The 15,914-nt window shown below is 44.4% G+C and overlaps 1 protein-coding gene across 3 annotated transcripts in view; it reads right to left on the bottom strand.

The window, feature by feature from the left end:
• The window catches only part of APOOL (apolipoprotein O like), a 464,407-nt gene that overhangs the window by 359,714 nt on the left and 88,779 nt on the right, over positions 1-15,914 (bottom strand). For all 3 annotated transcript variants that reach the window (XM_069612925.1, XM_069612926.1, XM_069612927.1), the window contains one exon: positions 13,467-13,574. In XM_069612925.1, coding sequence (XP_069469026.1) covers positions 13,467-13,571 — 105 coding nt within the window. In that variant the 5' untranslated portion in view covers positions 13,572-13,574. The remainder of the gene's footprint in view (positions 1-13,466; positions 13,575-15,914) is intronic.

Here is a 15,914-nt window from a genome sequence, read left to right as displayed (position 1 = left end):
GATCTGGGTCAGCTCTCTGGTTCTGCTAACAGCGGTCTGGGTCACTCTGGATCTCTGGCCTCTGGTTCTGGATACTGCTCTGCTTTCTCTGGGTACAGCACTGCTTCTGGATCTTTCTGCACAGCTTTCTCTGGACCCAGCGCTGATCTGCACGGCTCCTGGATGCTGCTAGATGGATGCTGAGGCCTGCTGAGAAGAGTTCTCAGTTTGTGGGTTTAGGCACTTGCTTTGAGTTCTGAATCAAGTTCTTTGGAGTTTTAAAGTCTAAGTGTTGAATCTGGTATCTTCTGGATGTTGTATGGTCCGGCAGAGCGCGTTACAGCAACTGGATTTGACTGTCCTCTCTAGCTTCCAGTGGCTCTTTTTATGTCTTTTGAAAGTGGGTGTGTGTGCAGCATCACTAGCCAGCCCCTCTTTCAACTGCCCATTGGTCAAGCTTTCCGCACTTCTTTGATTGGGGAAGGAAATGTGGGTCATGGTGATGCTGTAGGTTTTATGGGTCAGAGGATCCTCCCCTGGTCAGTTTGCCCACAAATCTATATTTGACCTAAAGACATATTTCATAGATACACAGTGGTTTGAAATTACATGCACCCATCACGTATCACATGAGGTATACTCTGTTCAAACTCTGATGTTTCTAAGAGCTTGCATTCAGAAACGGCAACATTTTGCGTTTTTTAACTGGTTTTGCAATATTGGTTTTTCATTAAAAATTATACACATATACACGGCCTGTCCATACATACTCCAGTAAATTCCCATGTCTCTAGCTTAAACACAGAGTCTGTAGTATACATAAATAGCAGGGTTTTGCCCCAGAACATCACACAAATTCCCAACGCGTCTTAAAACGTGCACAGAAAAATCACAAGAATTATGGTATCATTTAAATAATTTTGACAAGTCCGCACCATGAGTTATACATCTTTCTTAAAATCATATTCTGGCCAACAGGGGTGTGTCTTCCCAGGTCACATGGTGGAGAAACCAGTTTATCCAGTTTCTGCCAAGCTCAGAGACCCTGCCCCTCCCAGCTTCTGCCAAGAGGAAGCTATTTTACAGCCCCCCTAATAAACCATCTGCCTGGGCCCTGGAAGGCCCATTGTTCAAGAGGAAGCCATTTATGGCCTCCCCCCAATAAACCCTCTGCCTGGGTCCTTTGTTTAGTCTCTAGCAGTCCCTTGGTAATTCAATCAGAGAGGGGTAACCTCCCATCAGAATACAGCCAGGCCTGAGAACTGCTGTGGATCCAGTTTCAATCCAATTGGGGGGAAGTTGTCGGGCAGAATCCAGTTCCTTATGCCAGGCCCCAGCTACTGTCACTTTTAGTTACCCAGTTTTCTGCATTCAAATAAAACTAACAATTTTTACACATGCAGCTGGAATGCTGATTCTAAGTTCAAAACTATGACATTTTAACAGTGACAAACTATGTGGCAGTCACAAGTCTGTCCCTCAGTTTATTTACACATTTCGATTTTTGGTAATTTTAAATCCAGTTTCAGTTTAAGCCGCTGCAGACCTGCAGAGCTCAGCCAGTCTTGTTATAAACCTTCAAGTCACTTCAGAATATAACTTTACATTGTATCCACCTCTTAGTAAGTCTTTCTTTGGCCTGCTTTGGGTTCATTTATTCAGTTTTACACAAATGTCTGGTGTTGTTTTAAAAGGCCGGCTTTCTGATAGTGGTGAGTACTGGTAATGCAACCATTTTTGGGATTTAAGAAAATGAATTCCCCACAGTTCTAGGTTGCTTTTGGCAATCAGCATTGCCATTCCCTATGGTTTCAGGCTACTGTGTGGGTAGCCCATGGTGGTTTTAGGCAGTGCCCTTCTGTGCCCATAACATCGGCAAAAATGGGTGGCAGCCTATTCTTCATGCATTTCCCTGTGCATTTTCTGGGAAGCTCTGGCCATCATGATGTTTTCAATGCCAGTAATGCACAGTTTTTTTTGGTAGGGCTCGGATGCATGGGTAAAAACATCCCACATTACCTGCATCTACTCTTACACCATGCACCAACCGCCTGCAGGCTTTTGCTTAGTCAACTTTATCTGACAATTTTCAGTGTGCTCCATTGTTAGGCAACATTGTATGCTGTACCCTTTGGGAGACTACACCAAGCTTGTCCTACTGGTAATAGGTAACCCAACCTTTGGTATACGTCTGTACTACACAGCTTTGTAGAGTGGCTGAGCAGCCAGGCTTATCTCAAGAGCGGTCAATATGAGCTGTAAGGTTGTAACACAGAGTTTCACAATGACCGTTATTCAAATAAACACTTATACTCAAGGTTTCTTGATTAAACCATTATTAATGTATTTAACAGTCAGTTGAATAAGCCTTCTTCAGAAGGGAGCAAAACATGTAACACTTTAAAATATACTTCAGAACACACGTTTCTTTAATCAGATGATACCCATTTGGGATGGCACACAGACACCTCCTAGACCCTCAGGCGACTTAAATAGCTAGGACACAGTGGACATTGATTTATCACTGTTAAATTTAGAGCAATACTGAGTTTGGCGCAAAGGTTAGATATGGGAATAAAACAAAAGGTTAACAAATAATTCATGAACTAGTAAGTACTCTCTGAAGCCTCCAGTGCAAAGTAAATTAACCCTTTCCTGAGGGAAAGTCAAAAGCACAAAGTCAGAGGTAAGAAGAGTCTCAGGGAGCCAGGACAGCCAATGTCAGTTGAGCAAAGTCTAGAGCTGGAGATATTCTTGTAGGTAAGTAAATGTCTTGCACAATGTTTTTAGAAAAGTTTGTAGAAATGTAATCACTGAAGGGCCACAAGCTGGGAGGCTTGTGAGTGGCGAGGCTGTAAGGAACTCTGCAAGGGCAACCAAGACAAGTCTCAACTGAGAGCTAGCAAGGCTACACGACAAGCAGTAAGTCCTCTTAGTTTTACAGTACCTTTGGTTAGAAGAAAAGCTGCTTCCAGCTGGCTTCTGTTCCTGTGTAGGTCTGCAGATTCTGTGTTCCTGGGCCATGAATGGAAGGTCGGTGGCAGCAATGGGCAAACTCCTGATCAGTGGCACTTTGCGGTTTCAGCTCCTCGCGTCTCTTGCAAATAGCATCAACGCGGGTTCTTGGATACCACTATGGACTTTACTCGCAACTGGGTTCCAGCACTCTGTTGAGGTGGCTCAAGCTTGGTCAGTCCTGCTTCAACGGAGTCCGAAGGATCTTCCTGGAGCTCGGGTCGACTTAAAAGTGATGCACTCGGTCTGGTGTTCTTCTCCCTGGCAATGCGGTTCCTGCAGCAGAAATGGAAGTACAGCAAGCTCCGAAAGGATGGCGAAAAGAGTTCACTTTGGGGTTGATTGGTCCCACCAACCCAAAGGGAGAAGTCGTCGGTTGCAGGGCTTCTCTATTCGAGGCGAATTTGCAGCTTCAGCAATGCAACAGGACCTCACCGGGCAAACCAACGGTCCAGGAGTTGCAGCAAGCGTCTCTTCCAAGTTCTTCTTCGTATTCCTTCGTCCAGTGGTCGACTCTGCCTTCCAAGCAGGTTTCTCCCAATCATTCGCAGCCTAGCTGTCAATCACTCAGCAGGGTGGCTGTCCTTCAAGGACAGAACCTCCAGCCAATCACCCTTGGGTGCATTCCTGTAACCAAGGAGACTAAGCACAGAGAGTTTTGAGCACCTCCCTCGCTTCCTGCCCTGATAGACAAGCTGGAGCCAGAGGCAGGCTTCACTAGTGAATCCCGCCAAAGACAAAACGAACAAAGGGACCAAACCTGGATTGGCGCACAGAGTAAATCTCAAGAAGGACCTTTCCAACAAGAAATGGCGACAAAAGAAGACCAAAGCTATTTTGACAAAATGGGCACCCATGGGTGTCTTACTTCAGCTGCAATTGCAGCCCGCAGTTAAAACACACAAAGGTAGGAAAAAGTAAACCACTGCCACCCGACATTAATTGTAGAAAGGGTAACATAAAAAGGTTACATGAGAAACTAAACAAAGGGGATACTAAGTAACCTCCCCAGCACCCTATTGTAAGATAGTGTGTGTGCTGGGTCTAGAAAGTTACAAAATGTAAGTAAAGTCAATTACATTTCACTGCTCTTGGAAACAGTAGTTTCTCCAAGATAAGGTATTTAAACTTTTGGGAAATCTAAGACCCTTCCCTGTGCCACTGCACAGAAGGTGCTGTTCGTCACAATGTCAAGATGCCGCCTATGGAGTTTGTCAGACTCTAAAGAAACACAGAGTCCAAATCACAGAAAAATACATGAGATAGTGGGAAAAAGGTCTCACTCTCTCCAGGTTAGAAATTAAAAAGCCTAAAGTCCAGCAAAAAGAGCTGGGGGTCTCTTAAGTAGAAGGCAATTAACACATTTCTGAGAATTCTTCCTAACATCAATGCTTTGGGTATTTTTACTTCAAGTACGTGGAACTTGACACGCAGTTGTGCTTAGATCTTGGTGTTATTTGTAACCTGCAGAAGTTGAACCCTAAAAAGAGAAGACCAAATCCCCCAAATCACAGGTGTTGCTTTAATTCACAGGCACATTAATGCCCCCGGATCCTAATTCAAAAATTAATGTTGCTAAAACACTACATTCATCTTCAGCCCAAAATGTTGTTTTTTTTGCATTTGTTTATGGCTTTTTGGTAGCAGTCTGCCGTGGTACATTCCAGGAGAAAATCAGATGTTGCGACGCTTGGCACTCATGTTGTGCAGTAGAATAGCTCAGTTCCTGGCAACTTACATTTCTTCACCATAGACGCCCCAGGTTTTACCAGAAATAAAGGTTATGTGCCATGCTGGAAGCAGCCAATTCCCCAATTTTGTGCAAAATGTTGATAGTGTGCTTGTAGGTGGTATGTGTCTCTGCACTGCAATAGAGATTTGAGCACCAGTCTCATCTCTTACGCCTCAGTTAACTTATTTTCCTGATTGTGATTGTTCGGCACAAGACATTAGACAGCAACAGAATGTCAGTTTATATAGTGCCAATAGACTGCCGCAATGCACAGCATCAAGGAAACAGATAAGCGCAACCTCAGTCACTTACTTTGCACTGAACAAAATCCTCTGAAATGATGATGGTCCGAGAAGTCAGCTGTATATCCCTCAGCCTCACAAATTGGGATTGATACTAGATGTGAGCAAATGGGAGCAGGCTGAATATCCAAGTCACTACCATGAGCAGTCTAGAGTTCTCCTAAAACAGCCACTGTAACTGCCTGTAATGCTAGTGTGAAATATGCGAGCCAGAATAACATGGAATCGATGCGCAGCCATTTTGAACACTCATCTCCAATTACAGTAATAAAGTCTGCGTTTCCGTGGGCCTCACAGAATGAGCAAGTAGCAGGGAAACCAGAGCAAGGTCATGAAATCAGCATTCGAGTGGGCTAACTGCGGAGAATAGTTATTGTATTATCCACTGAAGAACGAATATAGAAAGGGAGTCGGAGCGCACTGCAGGTGCACGATAAGGAGTCTGGGAATGCATGCAAGAGAGGGGCACTGGATTTTCCCCCCCCTGTCCCCTCGACTTGTGATCTGCTTTTCTGCCGAGAGCAGAGAGCAGTTGGGAGGGGCGGAGGGATGCCCCCATAAAGGAGAGAGCATTATATGGAGAAATTTAGTTGGATGTTGAAACCCTGGGTGATGCAGTCTCGATGAAAGTGAGGATGCTCCGCTTCAGACCCTGTTTTATGCAGTGATCTCTTTGCCAGGTCGCAGGTTCGAATCCCGGCAAGGCCAACTCAGCCTTTCATCCTTGCGAGGTCGATAAATGAGTACCAATTTTTGTTGGGTGATATTGTATGTAAATATGTGCTCTGTAAAGCGCTTTGGATAAAGGCGCCATCTAAATAACATATCATTATCATTATATATGTGTGTTGAAATGTGTAGGTTTATTGGTGTCTATATATTTACATGGTATAAATAAAGGGCCTGTAACAAGCCATTTTATAACTTCATATGATGAATGTGTGTGTTTTCTGCTAGTCTGAGTACAATTACTTGTTTTTGCAAGAGGGGCTGGGGAGACGCAAGTATTAATGTTTTCCCAATAGGGCCAAAACGACGCAAAACACTGCCCTGCATGCCGATGTAGCATATGCCCTGCACATTATTCCCCTTGGAATACACAGGTATGCTTCTTTTAAGATGCTAGAGGTGGGCCTTAGCATACCTAGAGTGACGCAGATCACTCGTGCAAGTGCCAGAGAGCAAGTGCAAGTAAAGGTAATGGGGAAAATGGTGCATGCTGCACTGCTAACAGCCACATTAATACCACAGTGCGTAAAAAGCACACCGACGCATCTTCTGCACACCAGGGCATTGCAGCGCCCCCGTTTTGCGAAGGAACGTCTTAAGAATGGCTCCCTGGATATGGGAGCATAGATTCTGTGTGGTACCAAAGTTCATTGGTGGGATCTCCAGGGGTGCTCTTGCATGAACGAGCAATGCTGTCAGGAAAGGCAGGTCTTCTAATCAGCAAGTCATCTTTGATGCTTGCATTTTCTGCACAGGGCTCAGACAGAGAAACGCGGTGATGGAACACACACTCTCAGAGTGCTGTCATCACCCTCACCCTCAACATGACCAAGTCATCACCAAACAGTAAAGATGGACTCATTATTTCACATCTGCATAGTATCCCTTAGACAATGTAAATTACTCCAACTGTAACATTGGAACCCTCCCAACTGCCATGTTCCAGATCTAGGTCACTTAGACCCATGGCAGAATGTTTCCAAGCAACATCACAACACAAAGCTTTCATGGTTACCCTCAAGGCATCAAGTGTCTTGAGAACTTAAATTTGAAAGGAGAAGCAAATGTCTCATTCCTATACCCACACTAATGAATACAAGGTATGATCACCATCATTTGACCAGGATACCCAACTTGCCCGGAGAGATATAAACGAACGTTAATCCAAAGAATATGCAACTAGATTTATATTTTCAATATGGCCACAACAGAAGTGAAGCAAATTGCTTTTATAATAACCTTTATGCCACCTCAAAGACAGATTCTGTTCATAAAGGCCTACCTTTCCAAAAGCAGGTCAGAATTTCAGGACTAGAGCAAAAACACGGATGCAAGGAGAAATCGGTTTTTACATTGAAGGCCGGAGTTCCTCATGCTCAGTTAGTAAATCATGCTCACAGGGATAATCAAGGAGCTTCTCCCACGTTATCGTGCAACAAACCCGAAAAATCAGCTAGGCCAGAGCAGTAAGGATGGCCGGAAACAAGGTGCTACAGTAGGTTTTGTGGATCAAAATGGATACTAAGCGGTGTGAGGAAAATGCTTCGAAGATTATCCCTATAAAATGTAGGAAAAAGGCATATCTTTGCAAATAAGGCAATTGTCCACTACAGTAGCTGTAGGTCAACTGTTTCTTGTTGCTTTTAGACAAAAAGAGCCTTCCCTAGGGTGAGTCAATTCTTACAGGAGTCACCAATAGGGAGGAGACTAATATATTTGTTTAGTCTGCCCACTAATATAGAATACATTTTTTAACTGGGCCAAGTGCCAAGTGTTCTACAAAGTAGCCAGTGGACAGCAGCCAAGGGCATCCCAATGTCCCTGGCCCAGTTCCATCGCCAGATAGCATAGGGCAAGGACATGTATCTGCCCCGTTTAACCCAACAGTAGGTTTGCTGGTGGTGCAGTAGTAACATTGCTGGTGAATATCAGGGTTATCATTCCATGAACTATAAGAAGTAAAGGAATGCTGTAAGGAAACAATGGTTACTTAGCAGACGCGATGTGTATATAGAACCCTACATCTTACAGTAACCAGTGTGCACATCTACCCATCACCAGATTCTCCTGCTGACTCCATGCAGAGGCACATGCTTTAGGAGACTCCTTCTGATCTAGCTATTTTCTACTTGTCAACAACAGGATATCCACCAAATGGGTGCAGAAATGGGGCCTTTGTAGATTGCACATCTTCTCACTGGTCCCAGCGTTTGGAAATAAGGAATTCCATTCCCCTCACACACAGGAGTTTAAATAAGTAGCAGAGAAAGGCAGGAGCAATAGCCACAGTATTTGTATTTGTATTGATTGTGTGTATAAAGCGCTTTAATACAAAGCGCTGTACATTATAACAACAAAATACATAGGAATTTATAACAGTAGAAGCAATTTACAAAACATGAATCAAGCAAATAAAACAGTAAGTAGAGCAATTAACCTATGAGGGTAAGTGAGGGAAGGAGGGGGTGAGGAAGAGAAAGGAGGAGGGGAACAAGGGGGAAGAGGGTGAAGATGTAAGGAGGGGGAGGTAAGGGTAAGGGGGAAAGCAGTGGGTGGGGATAGGAGAGTAGGGGGGGAAGGGAGAGAAGAATGAGAGGGGAGTATAGGGTATCAGGGTGGGGAATGGAGGAGGAGAGATTTCAAGGAAGCACGAAAGGAGGAAAAGGTGGGGATGGAGCAGAAAGAGAGAGGTATGGAGTTCCAGTGCAGGGGGCTAAAAGCTGAAAAGAGCGGAAACGGGAGAAGGCACATGGGTAAGGTGGGACGGCGAGAAGGAAGAGATCAGCAGAACGAAGGGAGCGGGAAGGGGTGTAGAAGAGAGGAGAGATAAGGGGGAGCGAGGTCATGGAGAGATTTAAAGACGAGACAGAGGAAATGAAATTTAAGTTGGGAGTGAAAAGGAAGCCAACCAAGGTAAGAAAACGAAGAAGAAATAGAGTCATGAGGAGCAAGGACAGTAAGACCGAGTTCGACGAATTTCACAATCCAGCGTTTCACAAGTGAGTTTCTACAGTCAATTGAGCCTGCACTTAGGAAGGTGCTTGGCTCTAGTTGCCTGGATGAGAGGGGGGGAGAGGGGGGGAATACAACTATGCAATGCGAAGCAGGACTGCAAGCAGAGCTAGGACACTGGTGCCTGCAGTCAATACCTGGAATCCGGGATAGCAGTTGGAAGGTATAGAAAATCAGGGCCAGCTTTGCTGTGATGTGGCAATATATTGGAAAGTACCATAAGCCGGTTATCGCTAACCGGCGCCCCCTCTAGTGCACTCCTAAGGGGCAAGTATCCCACTTTCACTACAAATGTGACTGAATTCAAAAGAAAAATTAAATAAGATAGTAAGTAGAACTTATAATCAGTAAAGGTTCATGGGTGATTAATCGCCTACAATAGGTTAGTTACTTATGATTATTCGTATCTGTGCTTTGAAACCCAAAGGGTAGACAAAAACACACATAAAAGTCTGTTTTCCAAAAAAGCAAATCTATTTACATAAAATTACAGAGGCATACTGCCTTGAGAATCCACAAGTTGAAATTAAACATTCAAAAGAAAACATTCCATACAGATGTATGTTACACCACAATAAATTGTCCTATTTAAATAAAGTAAGAAAACAGTAATGTTGCATTCACATGTACACTGTTATATTTCGGGAAATAGTTGGTACACAAATTAAAACACATGGGATAAAATCCCCTAATACGCTCCAAAGATGGTAAACAGGGTTTGCTGACGTGTTTCGGATTATAAGAAAATCCTTATTCAGGGCTTGAGCGCACTCAACTTTCTAGGCTTTGTACAGCTTGTTTCATCAATGTGTCTAAAAAATCATGTAAAACAATGCACATCAATATGCGTTTCCAAAACAAATGCTAACAGGTAAGTATCAGTAAATGTAATACTAGATGTGAAACTGACGACCTTGCCATTTCCTAGTAACTCCATGGCCCGCACTGGACCTGCAAAATACCGAAAACGACTATATTAGAGGTAAAACTCCTCTTAGAAACTCGGACAATAAAATGAAAGTGTCTCCTAGTAGCATAAGTGAAAAAGAGCTTAATAATTTGCAAAGCACTTACCCGACTGTAAGTCGGTGAGGAGGGAGTGAGGTCTGTAGGGATGATAGCAGAGTTGCTCTGAGCTGTAGGAAACAACATGAAAGAAAAAAGACTAGCCAGTAGCCTACGCACAAAAAAGGAGGAAGTACCTCCGAGGGTAAACAATTGTCCAATGGTGAAAGAACTAGGGAGCTGTCTAATACATTATGGCGCAAACACGCATCAGTCGGTCCAATAAACTTAAAAAAGACAATATCGATCCTTATGCACGCCGCTAAGGACGCTGCATGTATTTCAACATACACGCGGGAAGGCCGGTAAAGTGTTTGTGTTAAAATGGATCTCGAATCAAATTAGGGGGCAAGAGCCATAAATAATAAAATACAGGCGGGATGGATTTGGGCTATGAAAAGAGTCAAGTATGCTAATCCGCAGACCACGCCAGACATAATGCAAAAGAATCAATGTACGCGGTGTATCCCGCCAAATTACACAAGCCCTACGATATCCAAGGCGTAAGAGTGACATATCCAGATAGATCACGGAGTGCCAACAGTGCATTCGCTCACCTTATGCACAGTACAAGTGCTCGATACAGACTAGGGTCCCAATCGCTACTCGATCGGACCCTCGGCAGTAAATAAGTTGTCAAGGACGCCCCTGCATGCGTGCGGCGTCCCCCTGGGCGGCGGCGGCGGCCATCTTGGTGTGGGCGAGTGAGGGATGCATTGCCTAGGCAACACTACCCTTGTTCCCCAACCACAAGAGTGCCGGTGTCGTCGTGGATTGGGAGAAAGTCCCGGTTGGACTAAAGAGCATTGTGGAGAGTGAAACGTGGCCCAAAGACTGGGAGAGAGATGAGTGTCCCTAGTCCTGGGGAAAAGGAGAAAGGTAAGGAACGCCCATAGGGGCGCTATAGGACATAACGAAGGAGTGGTGGCCTGCAGTGGTGGCGAGGGGAAAGGTAAATAGGGCAGAAGGGGTGTATAAAATCATACCTTACTGCCTGCAACATGGTGGGACAGGGGGAGGAGCAACTCGTCTGGAATGAAATCCAGTCGGGTGCCCCAAGAACCCCTAACCTCGTATGTATGAAGTATTAAGTGCCTAAGAAGATGGCAAAAGTAAAGGGGAGAGGAGAGGAGCATATATCCTGGAAAAGATCCGGACAAGTGCCCCAAAGACCCTTAATCTCGATACATAGATAGCGTACGAGTCCCTAGGACAGTGGCAAAGAGGTCAATGTCAGTATTAGAGACATGAATAACATCGGAAGGTCATAACTAAATTGTCAAGGGTATACACTCACATTGGAGGGGTGTTGTGGTTTGTGGTACAGTCCTCTTAGTGTGCCACCAGACACCGCTAATAAAGGCCTAACAATTGTGTAATGTCAAATAATAGTACATCAATAATATTCAATCCATAGGTTGACAATCAATTAGAAAAAACACATTAAATCCACTTCTGTATTCATGCCCCTTGGGTGTATAGAATCTAGCAAGTCTATCCACACCACTTCCCTCTGTAGGAGTTATCTGTGTAGATCGCCGCACCTAGGGCCTTTTTTGACCTGTTCCAGAATGACGTACTTCAGCTGAGCTATCCTGTGTCTATTTTCAAAACAGTGCATTGCTACTGCTGACTTCAGGTTACCTGTCCGAATGTTGGACTTGTGCTCAGTCCAGCGAGTTTTGGCTTTTCTTGTGGTAATCCCTACATAATATAAGCCGCAGGGACATTTTAATGCAAACACCACATTGGTAGAGTCACATGTGGCCGAATGGCGCAGTAATAGAGGTTTACCCGAGTGAGGATGTGGTATACTGTTCCCCTGCAAGATGTTATTGCAGTGCTGACAGTCATGGCACGGTTGCGTGCCTTTAAACGTCTGTGTCTCCTCTCTCTTAGTTGTTCCAATTTCTGCTTTGATCAAGCTGTTGCATAGAGCCTTATTATTGTGGTATGCAAATGTAGGTAGCTGGCGAAAGAATGGCTGGAGTTGTGGGTCCATTTGTAGCATCAGCCAGTATTTTTTAATGATCCTCTTGATGATGGGGCTCTGGACTGAGTGGGTTGTTACATATACCAAAGTTTCTTGGTGTTTCACTGGTTTAGGTACCAGGAGAGAATCCCTCTCCAACATTTCCACTCTGTTTGCAGTACTTGCTACTAAATCCTGTTTATAGCCTTGGTCCCCGAATTTGCGTTGAAGGGTCTGGGATTGCCTCCTGTATTCCTCAATGTCTGCGATATTACATCTGTATCGTAAGAATTGACTCAGGGGTACGCTATCCACCGTACATCTGGGATGAAAGCTTGTTGCTAGTAATAAGCTGTTTCTATCCATCGGTTTGGTGTAAATCTTGGTTGCCAGGGAATTGCCCTGAACATAGATCTCGACATCTAGAAAGTTTACCGATCTAGTGCTTGTTTCAGTGGTAAATCTGATCCTGGGATGCATCAGGTTCATCATCCCAAAGAATTCCTGCAATTCGTCCGTAGGACCTGTCCAGATTCCGAACACGTCATCGATATATCCGACGTACATTGAAAGAGGTCTCATCCAGCGAGGTGAGGAGAGGATGTAGTCATGCTCCAGATAGAACATATATACGCATTTGCGCAGGTGGGAGCCATAGCGGCTCCCATACTTGTGCCCGATATTTGTAGGAAGTATCGGTCTTGGAATTAAAAAAATTATTCATAAGGACCAGTTTTACTAAGGTGAGTACAAATAGTCTGTCTCCCTGGAAAGCCCACTCCCTTAAACTGTTACATTACTGAGTTTGCCTCTGCTACTCAAAGGAGGAAAAAAGGGAGAAGTGAACGGGGTATAATTTTCAAAGGGTTTCACGCACACTACTTAGTATCCATTTTGATCCACAAAAACCACCACAGCACCCAGTGTCCGACCATTCTAATTGCTCTGTTCTAGCCCGACAGATTTGCATTGCCCTGTCCAGACAATTCACAGGTTGCCTCTGCCAGCAATCTGTTGGGCTTTAGTGGGTTTAGGAGAGGACAAGGGATACTGAGGGCCTGGTGGTCAGAATGAAACAAGGCAAGTAAAAAGGAGACACTTGGAAAGGACTTTGGCCAAACAAGGAAACCCATTTGAGATGCACCCATTGGGCTTTTGGCACATGTGTGGCAAGTCAGCAGAGCCAGCAAGCACACTTCAGGTTGCAATATCCCAATTCGGTCATGGGGACAGCACATAGGAAGTGCTAGGTACATTATGTCATTGGGAAGTGAATCTGCAACCAGCCTGCTGCAGGTTTTGCAGGACTCCTGGTCTAGGCTATTCTCTGCTGTTGCTTACCGGCACAGCCACCTCATTCTCTGCCTGCACGTTACTAGTTGTTCTTGGCCTGGCCAACACAGGTTCCGCTTCTCTGATTCTTCCTCTATACTCACTATAGCCACATTCATTCTCTGGAATGAGGTCCCAACACAACTTGGTTTCTATATGTTTTTCAGTATTTCGGCAAATCTGTGGTCCTTTCCACAAACTGCAAAGTCCATCCCAGGAGCCTTAAATGTACATATTAGACAAACAAAGGTATTAACAGGATGTAGGAATCCTCTCAAGATAAGGCATGCTGCAATCATTTAAATGTGAAAGGCCAATGACATTTTACCTGACTTGGTAACAAGTGCTTTTCTTCTTTTTTTTCTTGGTTTGCTGCATATATCCGGAGAGATACTAGCCCCACAACACCTATAGGCACAGTTGCCAATTTCATTATCTGAGAAGAGACATGGAAGAGAAAGACAGTTTAATCAACAAGCAACTAAGGAATGTATCGTTTGGATAGAATCCTTTACAACACAAATTTGATTAATGCTGTAATGCATAAAACCCTTCTCTTTTGCAACGTGCCATTTAACTACAGACAGCTTCAGAGAGGTGATGGGAGCGAATTAACATTGTTAAGATGAATCAAAGGCTTTCTGAAATGCATATTTTTTTTTTTTTAATTGCTCCAATTTGTTGAAGAATGCTTAATTAAAAAGGTGTTTCATACCCTTGCACCCAGAATGCTAGTGGGATTTCCACTGTGCTCTGCTTTCATTTGACTACTTGCACCTCTAAATCATATAGTAACAGACAGATTCCAAACTTGCTAAGGTCTGTGGTCGGAGGTCAAGGTTTGAATTGATGCCCCTTAGTTGAACCATATAAACCAGGCACACTATGATCTGGAGGATAACAGAAGCCAATTAAGTGCTTTACAGAGTACTGTAGCAACGTTTGTACTATCACTCAATTTTTTCGCCGAAATGTCTGTTTCATAGATACAGATCACCACAATTTTGGCTCCAAGAAGCAGCCGCGCAAAACAATACCTCCTCAGAGGTATTCTTCCTTTCCTCTCCTTCTCCCAGAAGCTCACTGTCTACAGAGCTCTGGTTCTTTCTAGGCTCGACTACTGCAACAGCCTTTTTCTAAATCTGCCTGCCTCTACTCTCTGCCCTTTGTAACTCCTCCAAAACAGGACTGCGAGACATGTCCTTGGCATCAAGCCCAGGGATCGTATCTCTCCAGGACTGAAATCTCTGCACTGGCTCCCAGTGGCAGCGAGGATTAAGTTCAAAACCCTCTGCATTGTCCATAAGATCTTCTGGGGTCTGCGGCCTCAATACCTTGAAATCTCTCTTCCTAAATATCTTCCTTCTCTAGCTCTTCGTTCGTCCGCCGCCAACTCCCTCAGGGCTTGCCGCTTCTCCAAGCAGTGAGTTGGTGGTAGATCTCTTCCTACTGCTGGGGCCTCCCTCTGGAACAGCCTCCCTGTCTCTCTAAAACTTGAGGAGAACCATCTCCTATTCCGGAGGCACCTCAAAAACTTCCTCTTTGCTTCTGCTTTCTGTCCCCCTCTCCCCTGCTGCTCTCCTGGCTGAATCTGAAACTGCACTGGTTACCTTTCTACCCTCCGATCTCGGGCCCAGTGCACACCTGCACTGCCCTCCTGGCAACCCTTGTCCCCACTAGCACTTGACACGCGATGTCTGCACTTTTATTTATTTACTTATTGTTATCCTATACACTGCACTGCCCCCTACCCTTTCCCCTTCTCCCCTCCCGTGCACTTGAGCAATCTAAATGTCACCTGGCCCAGTAGGATCGCTGTTTCTGCCTTCCCTCTGTTTCCCCTCCCTTGCCTCATCGCGCCTTGAAACACTTGCGTTATAAATGCCATATCATATCATATACATTGTTTTGCCACTACGTATCGCCTTGTAATTCAACACTTGTCATCATGCCTACACATGCATGCTGCTGTATCTTGGGTCTGGAAGTTTGCATTTGTCCTGCTGGCCATCAAAGAGTGCAGGTAGAATGTTGGTGCCTGGGTATGATTTTTTTATATATATAAAAAAAGGGTCCTGGCTAAAATGGAGGGGACTACACTGGGTAAAACACTAAATCCCCTCCATATGTGAGCATAAATGACAACCAAAAATGGAATCAATCCATCACAAATGTATCAAACAGTAATTTTGTCTTTATTCAATTCATACAAAAGGTATTTGAAAGTCTATTTTTTTTAAAACGCAGATTTGCAATAGCACAACCACATGTGAACATATCTACCAATAACCACAAAATGCCTATCATTCTACATAAAAAAAAAAATTCAAACAGTGACAGTGTGACCAATACATACAACACTTACTAAAACGCGTCACCGGGATACTGGATTTTCAAATTCTCACAGCCCCTTTGCCCCAACAGGACATTGACAGCTCAGGAGAATGTCGGCGATTGTTTTGAGTTAATGTTCAGAGAGTCTCAGATGTCAGAGATGGAGGAGATGACTACAGCTGCGGGGTATCGAAACAGGAACATGTTGCTATCTACAACAGAGGTCTGCAGACTTTGCCTCACCAGATGCTTTGGACAACAACTCCCATCATCCCTGGCCAGCATAGTCAATGGTTTGGGATCATGGGAGTCATTGTCCAAAACATCTGGAGAGCCACAGGTTGCAGACCCCAGATCTATAATAAAACAACCTGGACTTTCAGTTCACAACATTGGCAACAAGGTTGGGATTTATGAGGAATGTAAGAAACAAGTAGGCGTG

The sequence above is a fragment of the Ambystoma mexicanum genome, chromosome 5p, assembly GCF_040938575.1.
Source record: "Ambystoma mexicanum isolate Mex_15411 chromosome 5p, UKY_AmexF1_1, whole genome shotgun sequence".
NCBI classification, from domain to species: Eukaryota; Metazoa; Chordata; class Amphibia; order Caudata; family Ambystomatidae; genus Ambystoma; species Ambystoma mexicanum.
This window is presented reverse-complemented; position numbering and strand designations above follow the sequence as displayed.